Source organism: Chelmon rostratus, chromosome 23 (genome assembly GCF_017976325.1).
Source record: "Chelmon rostratus isolate fCheRos1 chromosome 23, fCheRos1.pri, whole genome shotgun sequence".
Classification (NCBI taxonomy): Eukaryota; Metazoa; Chordata; class Actinopteri; order Chaetodontiformes; family Chaetodontidae; genus Chelmon; species Chelmon rostratus.
In genome coordinates, this window is record NC_055680.1 from 307,123 (window position 1) to 317,533 (window position 10,411).

The 10,411-nt window shown below is 39.1% G+C and overlaps 1 protein-coding gene across 2 annotated transcripts; it reads right to left on the reverse strand.

Moving 5' to 3' along the window:
- Positions 1 to 3,890: 3,890 nt before the first annotated feature.
- mblac1 (metallo-beta-lactamase domain containing 1) lies at positions 3,891 to 9,287 on the reverse strand. 2 transcript variants are annotated; one of them, XR_006007955.1, is made up of 3 exons: positions 8,850 to 9,287; positions 4,612 to 4,909; positions 3,891 to 4,530 (listed from the first exon to the last, which is right to left on the reverse strand). XR_006007955.1 is itself a non-coding variant. In XM_041964930.1 (2 exons), exons 1-2 carry the CDS (start codon positions 9,270 to 9,272, stop codon positions 4,670 to 4,672), a joined length of 663 nt encoding a protein of 220 aa, XP_041820864.1. In that variant the 5' UTR covers positions 9,273 to 9,287; the 3' UTR covers positions 3,891 to 4,669. The 2 variants fall into 2 exon arrangements, 1 of the variants encoding a protein (XP_041820864.1); XM_041964930.1 differs by having other exon boundaries at positions 3,891 to 4,909.
- Between the last annotated feature and the right edge of the window lie 1,124 nt (positions 9,288 to 10,411).

Here is a 10,411-nt window from a genome sequence, read left to right on the forward strand (position 1 = left end):
GGGGAAAACTGGGGGAACCAATGGACAATGCAGGTTCGCATGGATAGTGGTTGAACCTGGATTGTGGATTATGGCTACATCTCCTGCCATGGCCCTACCTGACATCCAATGCAACTGCTAGTACTATTAGTTATACTTCTATAATTTTTAGATTCAGAATGTTATTATTATGTACATATATCACATACAGAAACACATTATATATGCATATGCTATGCTATATATAATACACTATTTCATTATTCAGTAAATGTATTATAGCTGTCATTGTTACTCATTGTAACAATGACAGCTCCTCAGGTAGCTCATGTTCAAGTCCTATTGAAACATGCAAATGTCACTGTCAGTGCAATTTGTAGCAGTAATAAATACAGAAATCATAGAAGAATCAACACCTGTATAATGCAGTGCAATACAATACCACAGGCCTGCAATGAATACTTTCTTGATTTAAAAAACAAAATAAGTGTATACACAGTTTTCACGTGAACTACTTTCCACTCAAGAAGTAGTATCTAAATGATATTCTTGTAGTCCATGAGAAGATGTTTGTGTGTGTGTGTCCTGACTTTTGCAGATTATCCAGGTCTGGGTTTAAGTGGCAAACAAAATAGCTCAGATATCCTTCTGCCCGGCTACTTCCTTTAGCCCTTCTAGGGGATTGGCCACATGGGATATGTCATTGCTCCAACATGTTCTGGGTCCAACCTGGGGTCTCCCCCTTGTTGGACATTCCCTGGGGAAATTTAATAGTTACAGACAGCAAAGAATTAAAGAGAGGCATAGAAAGGTCAAAAAGACGATGAAAAATTATACAGAATAAAAAATAAAAATCAATTACATACAGTTGTGTTCAAAATAATAACAGCCCCACATCACTAGCAAGATAAATCACTTTGTCAATCAATTTGTTAGAATTTCAACTTCTACACTGCAGGTAGGTTTCTAGAAGGTTTATGAAGGTATAGAAAACCAACAGACCCAACAGGCATGACGTGCATGCTGCTGATTCTGTGAAACTGAATCATTAACTGAAAGAGGCGTGTTCAAAAAATATCAGTGCTGAGTTCACTTAGTGAGGTCATTGATTCTGTGAGAAAAAATAGGTGTTAAACTCGTGGCCCTGATTTAAGGATCAAGGCAACTGACACTGCACATGCTGGCTGTGCATTTGTCCTTGAAAAACAGAGTAAAATGGTCCTTCAAGACACTGTTCAGAAGAAGAGCGTTCTTTGATTAAGAAATGAATAAAAGAGGGAAAACCTATAAAGAAGTGCAGAAAATGATATCAAACACTTTAAAATGGCAGCCAAAACCAGAAAGGCGAGGCAGAAAAAGAAAAACGACTATTCAAATGGATCAGAGAATAACCAAACTGGCAAAGGCTCGGCCAATGATCAGCTCCAGGAGGATCAAAGAAGATCTCTGGTTGACTGTGAGCACTGTAACAATCAGACAACGTCTATGTGAAGCCAAGCTACCAGCAAGAAGCCCCCGCAAAGTCCCATTGTTAATAAAAAGACATGCTGAAGCGGTTACAATTTGCCAAAGAACACATTGACTGACCTAAAAAGAAATGGCGTAATATTTTGTGGACTGATGAGAGTAAGACTGTTCTTTTTGGGCCACAGACAGTTTGTCAGACGTCCTGCAAACACTGAATTCAAGCCACAGCACACAGTGAAGACAGTGAAGCATGGTGGTGCAAGCATCATGATATGGGGATGTTTCTCATACTATGGTGTTGGTCCTATTTATCACATACCAGGGATCATGGATCAGTTTGAGTACATCAGAATACTGGAAGAAGTCATGTTGCCGTATGCTGAAGAGGAAATGTCTTTGAAAATGATGTTTCAACAAGACAATGACCCCACACACACCAGCAAGCGGGCAGAATCATGGTTCCAGACAAACAGCATTCAGGTAATGGAGAGGCCAGCACAATCCCCGGACCTTAATCCCATAGAAAACTTGTAGGCTGACATAAAAAATGCTTCATGAGGCAAAACCAAGAAATGCAGAGGAATTGTAGAACAACTGTCCTGGGCTGCAATACCTGTTGACCGGTGCCAGAAGTTGGTCGACTCCATGCTCCACAGATGTGAAGCAGTTATCAGGAACCATGGTTATGCAACTAAATATTAATTTAGGATTCTCAGGAAAGTTGAATCTTCAAGCATTTCTTAGTTTATACAGTTCCTTTTTGAGTTGTAAAGACAGATGTCAACACTGCTATTTTTTTGAACATTATATTTCTTGACTTTCTGTAAAATATTATCAAATTCAATTACTTTTTCCAGTTTTCTTGCTTTGAAATAGAATGTGCAGTGTCCCCAATGCATTTGTGTTCATTGAACACAACTGTATATGTACATTATATACAAACGTGTAAGAATACTGTTGCCATGAAAAATGCTTTGATCTTTCTGTAAACCCAACAAAGTCATTTTGTGGCAAAAACCTGACCAAACCATAGCACTGTGCCATCATAAGACTCACTGATGTTTCAACAGTGATTTGTTTGGCACAGACAATACGCAATACACAGACAATTCCTGCTTATAGGAACGTCAGATCAGAAAGCACCTCTGATCTGTGGTTTGTTTTGGAGGACTTTGAACTCAGCTTACTTCTTTCTGACTCCACCCTCAGAGAATCACCACTCATAGTAGAGGGATTTATGTGCCACTTCGACCCTGGCAGCTAAGTTATCAGGACTAATAGCTCCTGATATGGTCTGACAAGGCAAATTGGTCCAAGGTGGGGGGCCAAAACAGAGCTATCTCATCCATAACAGGGAGACCAGTGCCTGAATAATCAAGATATGAACCTACCATTGTAGGTATAGGCTTACTGTCGGTGTGATGTCAGGTAGGCAGCAAGCACAGGCCTTAATATGCAAGGTCACAAAAACTGGAAACAAGGACATGGAATCTACATATATAGAGTACAAGGATTCCAAGAGCAACGGCACGAACAAAAGCCTTAAACATACCAAGAAGTCAATCATTAATCTTGCTTACTGTCACAGGGTTCATTTCATTTCATTACAGGATTGTTATTTAGATTACACATGGTTATTAAAGAGGTTGTATTTTCTGCTCTATCAGTGTGAATACAACCATCTGATATTTGTACATAACTGAACAGTTTTCCCAAATATATGGTGCTGACAAACATAATCACTGCCTGGATTATGCTCTGAGGATTTTTTGGGGGGATTGAATGAAGTATTATTGTTAAAGTTAATAATGGTTTTGGGATCCGGTAAGTGTTACCTTGACAGTTGTTGTTGTTGTCAGTGGTTCAAGGTATGAGATGCTCTGGCCAGCTCACAGGTAGAGGGGAATGGACTGGTGTACTCTCAAGTCTGAAATACCATAAATCTAAGCATCTTTTGTCACTGGCCCAGTTTTCTAGTCTGCTGACCACTCAAAGTGCTTTACAACATAAGGCTGCATTCATGGTATCATCCCATGGTAGCTAGGCCACCGGCTTATTAAAAGCATTAGCACACAATAGCTAGGCCACCCCATTACAAGCATTAACAATTCAGTATCTTGCCCATACAACATGTAGACTGCTGAAGCCAGTAGACAACAGCTCTACCTCCTGAGCCACAGCCACCCGAATGATGAGATGACAACTTTTTTGAGAAGCGCTCTGAGATGAACTGATAGCAGGTGATTTCAGTGCCTGATGGAGGGATACTGCAGGACTATGCAAACTAGTTGTTTTTCAGTTTAAATTTGATAAATACCTTAAACCCTGCATAGCAGGTTGCACACACATACTACAGGCATGACAGTTAAGATCAGAGTTTATTGTACTTTATGCAAAAGGATTATTAAACCTTTTTTCTAGAATACCTTTTGATTTACCTCTTTTTAAAAACATTACCAAAATGAAGAAACCCAGTACTGAATTAGACCACTCAAAGTGCTTTACAACACAAGTCTGCATTCACCCATGGTAGCCAGGCCACCGGCTCATTACAAGCATTAACGCACTCAAACACCCACGCACAGCATCAGGAGCAACTTCTTCAAGGATACTTCGACATGTGACTGCCGAGGCCAGGGATCAAACCACCAACCTTCTGTGGACGACTGCTCTTCCTCCTGAGCCACATTTGCCCCAAACAAATAAAAAAAGACTAAAAAAATAAAAAAATAAAATAAAATGTAGGGGCTTTGCTATTTTACTTTTACTCACACAACTAAAACCACAGTGCTTTACTCTAGTGTTTCACATTGAAATTTGACATTTATTCCACATTTTGTTCGTTACATGGCTGAAGATGTGAAAACAAGTACAATTAATACATGTCATGAGTCCATCTATGCATCCATCGATCGATCCATTTTCTCTGCTTATCTGGGGCATCAACATATTGTACAGTAAGTGAAATTTTGTTTACAATGACAAATGTACATGTTTTTGTTTTTTCCTGTGTAGTCACATTAGTTGGTTGGTAACTGAGGAGCAGCCCGTCTCTGTGTTAAGATGACCCCGTGTAAACTTTAGCTGGAATGAAAACAGTAAAAATCTTAGTATGGTGACATTTTTTTTAAGCAGTTCCAGTTAAGTTGGCAAACTCCACCTCACCTCAGTCAATCAAGTCACTTCCTGACAAAACCCAGCACTGACTGGTGAGGCTGGTTTATCAGTTCCTGAGGACTCTAAATGGGAGTCCATGTCCAGGTATGATGACATCTGCAGTGCGTAGTGCCTCCTGTCTGCTGACCTCCTGTACTGCAGCATTCACACTTAGATCCCGCCAGCTGTCCTCATCTGAGCAGCACTCAAATAAATCCCCTGCAACAAGCACTGTGCCTGCTGAGGTTCCCTTCACCTGGACGCTTACATCTTGTCCTGTGTGACCTGGACAGGGAACCACAGATATCTGTGGGAGAGAGGAGAAAGTGTAAAAACTGACACTGTCAGAGACTGAGGTAAAACAAGCAGATGGCACACGAAGCTACTGAGCTGCATCACAGACTGACTCTTGAGCTGGTGTGTCAGAATGAACTCAAGCACAGACCTGTAGAATTGAACTAGGGAACGGCATTGCAAGTAGAAATAGTGGCTGATATTTACTCAGAACTATTGAACTATTCCCTCCTGGACCACTCTGCTGATAGATAATAGGGAGACATTGTTGTGGTGTTTGTAAACAGTAATTTTATTACAGGGCTTTCACCAGGAGACCTGGGTTCGTGTCCTGTCTGAAACCAAAATTAAAGGTTGATTTCTTTTGTAAGTAAGGTAGCGTATGTAATTTAAAGTACGTAAGCAAAGTATGTAACTAACATACTGACTTTATGCCAAACCATGATTTTTTTCTAAACCTAATCAAGTACTTTTTGAGTAAAACTAACCAAGTAGTTTTGGTGCCTACATCTAATCAATGTGTGACCGGTGCACAACGTTAAGCATGTGTTTAGTACTTTCGTCAGCAAACTTTATTTTGAAAGTGTAACCGGACGTTGCATATTTACTATTGCTAACTTGACTTGACATATAAGACACTAAAGGGGAACCCACTGCCTCAAAAAGTGACCGCAGGGAGTCCTGAAAACGTGTCTATGTGTGACGAGGTGTGAGTGATAATGTGTTCCGACATTAAACCCTTTATCTACCTGTTATGTCAGTCTTCTCTTTTCCTCACTGAGAGGAGCATTTTTCCAGCGTGGTGATTCTGGTTTATATTACCAGAAGTCCCCTCTGAAACCACGGGTTTATCCAAACTGGGAGCAGGGGGGATGTTATGGTTTCATGTGGCTTCATTTAAATGACAGTACAATTATGGTGTCATAATTTAGTTTGTCGCCACATTCAATGACTGCAAGGGTGAACCGATGAATTGACGTGTTGAAAAAGGTTGTATGTCTGCTTCCTGTCCTGCATCCGAAGAGTTTTTGTCCCAGCGTTAAGTGTTGTGTGTTGACTGTAAGAGAGTCATTCTGCCAAAAGAGTGCCATTTGCTCAAAATTAAACTTCATTTTTCATTCTATTTCAATATAGAATTTATTAATATACATATTTACTCATTCAAAATGAGTACTGGTCAATCTCAGGCTACTTTATTTATTACAACTTTCTAAAGTTTATAATCATTGCATTTTTTCTGTGCTGTTACCAAAACTCAAAAGCCATTTTAACACCATATTTAAAAGAATATCAACCACATACAGAATTTTATTTTTTTTAATAATGCAAATCAGACCTTTTCTTTTAAAAAACATTTTTTTTAAAAATCATCCAAGTTTGAGCATGTATTTCATTAAGCAATCAGACAACTGATGGAACCCATACAAATGTAAAAAATACAATGCATTTTCTTGAATTTTGTAGAAACAGTTGAATAATCTGAAAAAACATCTGGTAACAGGAAAGAAAATCGGCAACAGGAATGAGTAAGTGAGTGCATGGGTGAGTGTGTGCAACCTGCATGTAGCTCTTTGACACAATAAACAGAACATCATATTAAAATTCATTGTTGCTATTGGTGAGATTCAAAGACAGAACATATACAAAAGTATTAAAATACATCAACATTTCAATACAAAATGTTAGAGGTAGTGTAATGGGAGTAAAAACGGAAAGTCCCACTATCTGCAAACTATGTGAGACATAGGGTTTGGATGAGAGATCTGAAGTGTGTGTGTGTGTGTGTGTGTGTGTGTGTGTAGTGGCTCTGTGCTTTTTTGCATGACAGCTGTATGACACAGCAAAAGACGAGAAGAGAGACACGGCTTGTGGGTCTGTCTTGCTTCTCCATGGATGGATAAAATGGACACAAACAAAAAGTTAAGATGTTATATGTTCTTAGATCTATGCACTGACCATCATTTCCGCTAATTTTGAAAATATTCTACACTGTCTACAAAATGTATTCATTATCCCCAGTTTTACACCAAAAAAATAGATTTAAAAATAAGGTACTGACCTCTTTTAATACATTCTGTAGCTTTGCCCAGATGTCTTTGTCAATTTCCACGTGACATGATGTGACTGGTTTCGGGGGTGTGATGATGGACACAATATCATCGAAGAGGTACCAAAGAAAATCATCCCGGGCCAGCCAGAAAAACCTGTTGATCCCTACCTTTGCCATACAGCGGACCTCAAAATGTGTTTCACTAATGTCTGTGATGACTCCAGGGTACAGGTCACCATCATACTTGAGGACACACCACTGGCCAACAGCTTCAGGCCTTTGCCACTTCGTGATGTCTGTGGATGCTGTAGGAACTTGTTTCTTGTATTTTCTCCTTTTGTTTCCTTCTTCAAACGATCCTGTAACTCTTCAATTTGCTTCTTCAACTTATTTTTTGTTCTCCTGCTCCTTTGCTGTCCTTGATTACGTTGTCTAAAACACAAGTACATCACAATAAATACACATTGCATTGTATTACAGTGTTCAGTTACACTGTTTAACTAATGTCTGTAGCTTATTTAGAAATGAATTATGTGATTATTTATTTATTATTTATCTAGAATCTGTTAACCAAACCTGTTCAAAAATTAAGTCCTCTCAAAGCACTTTATCACATTTTTACACTTCTGGATGAAACTACATCATTGTACTGGTTCTTTTAACTTTTGCAGTGACTTGAACTGATCAAGTCTTCTATACTGTATGTTAGCTGGTATGTTTCCATTATCTTCTTTATACTGAAAGACACACAGATACACAACACACATACACAAACTAAAACTAAACCTTGAGGAGCTAGGCTCTAGAGCTGTCTCAGGGCTGTGTGGAGGAGTGGCAAGGAGTTCCTGCAGTGCGTTTTTTCTCTTTTTCACCCTGTAGTAGGTCTCCCTCCACTTTCTGCACTGCTTTCGTTGCTCTTGTCACTGACTTCACTGATGTTCTTTTTGCCTGACTGCAGATCTCTCCTGTACCTCTCCTTTTCCTTTTCTAAATATTTATTTATATTCTTTACATTCATTCATTCATTGTATTCTTAAAGGGGCATGAGAGGGCACTACTCATTGCTGTTACTCTTTATTTGAGTAACAGCAATGAGGGTAACAGCAATGAATTCTAGCCACTTAGCATCTATGCTAATAGCTTGAGCACACAGAGCACATTCTTAAGATTTAACTTAATATTTTAGTTTTGATATTAACAAATACTGAACTTTGAGACTTACCATCTCTGACACACCTACAGTATCATTAAATTTAAGGAAAAATAAATGAAACAACTTACTTTTTGTCTTTCCATGACTTTGAGAAGACCCAAATGATGTCACTTCCTGCAGAACAAGTCAGAGGTGGAATGTTCCAAAATTTTCAGAGGAGTGAAAGTGTTTGGGTAACAGCAATGTGTAAAAACCAGCAGACTGGACTAAAATGTGAATTTTAACCAAAATATAATGAAGTTTTTATAACGATTTTGTTTTTAAAGTGTAGATAGAATTTGAAGTCACACATGTCTGCAAAAAAATTTGATTTTAGAAGGTTTTTATTCATAATTCACTGTGGTAAAATATAGCGTCTGGCTGTGGGGACAGGCAGCAAAGGCTATGTATCAGTGCTTTAGATGCCTTTTTATGATTCTTAAAAATTATATATCTTTAATTTCTACAATGATTCGTGTGTATGGTGCTTTGTTGGATAACACAATGTATTTTGTATTATTTTATTACTTGTTTTTATACATTTAATATTCTGGGGACGGAAAAGGCACTCTTTTGGCGGAATCGCCCACAAGGACCTGTAAGAACACAACACTGTTTGCAGCGTTTGCAAGCTGGAGCACAGTTACTTTAGGCTAGACCACCTTCAAGTCCCAGTGAAGATGTGACAAACATAAAATTACAGATACTTACATGCTCATCAAGAGAGTACGCGTGCCCCTCGGCCAGCTTGTTGGGACGGTATGTGTCCCCCTCACTGATATCATATCCTACAATTATTACTGCTTTTGGAAAAAGACTCAGATTTCCTACATGGTCTGAATGGCCGTGAGTCCCCACGACCAAGCTGATGTCTCCCGGTCCCAGACCCCTCTCCTGTAACGCCATTAGGAGAAAGTCTCGGCCCCACGGTCCACCGGTGTCCACCAGAATTGTCCTGGGTCCTGTTACGAGGGTAACGGTCCCGTCGGCTCTAAACGTCCCGTCGCTCTGAGGAAGACAGTATCCGACTTTAAGGACGGACACAGAGTACGGCTGACCGTAGAAGTCCAGCTGAGACTCTGACAGAGGGGTTATTCTAACATGATCAAAGACCACTTTATTGTTTTCCTCCATCGTGTCATCAAAGTTCTGAAGTAGAAGGCAGAAAAGCACATGACAGCCGCTTAAACAAACCACGGTAATAGTTGTATACTGCCACCTGCTGTATTGGAGTGTTCATGATCGGAGAGAAAAAATACCAATGTGAGGTTGTGTTTTCCACTTCTGTTCCACACTTCCATTAGCTGTAAGTTCACGTGTTAATCATTGACAGTCTACTACTTAATGGTCCATAATCTATTTCTTTTTCTGATTTTTCTGTAGTCCTACATTCCATTGAAATTTGTATATTACTAACATTCACAAATGTCAGTGGTGGGATGTTTAGCCTGACCCAGTGCCACTGAAAAATGGGCAGTGAAAAATGGTGCTTGTCTGACGTAATTTGCTAATATTGATTTATTCTTAACGTTTGTATAACTGTGTAACCCACCAGCCCCTAAAAACAATGTATTTACTGGGATTTTAAAGGCCCTAAACACAACTATAAAGCTCTGCTAATCTTTTTTTGCTTGTCATTATACATCCACAGTCAGTTGTGATTTTTATTGGTTTGCCTGATACTACTATACATTATGTTTCAATACACCTTATACATTTTCAAGCATTGTCATTAAACTAAGATGTCTTTTGACTTACAAATTACTAAAGCCATGATTGATGGAGTAGCTCATCCTCTAGGTTAACTATTGTTAGGCTCCACTTGACATTAATTAAGACCAACTCACCTTGTCTCTTGTTGCCACAACTTGCATAAGATTATTTTATCAAAAAAATCTGTGGCTCCCTGTGTCCCGGGATGCAGGGGACACAGATCCTCACACTCTACAACCCTCCTCAATGCATCTTTGCTCATGTCAAAAATGTTTCTTTCCAAGTAAAGAAGAATGTATACACCAGACATATGTACGTCATTGAAAGTAGAGTAAAACAAACTGGGAAAGTCAACATCTGACTTGACTTTTTAAAAATGTGTTGACAGCTTGTAAGGATGGCATTTAAGAATGGTTGAAGCGCTCATTAGAACGTATAGTCACATGACTGTTATTGAGAAACAACAGCAACTGTCTTTTCTACAAATGAAACAAAAAACAGGGAGGATTGCATGTGTTGCATGTGGCACAGGAGGCCGTTGTTTATTTCCTGTTTACTTC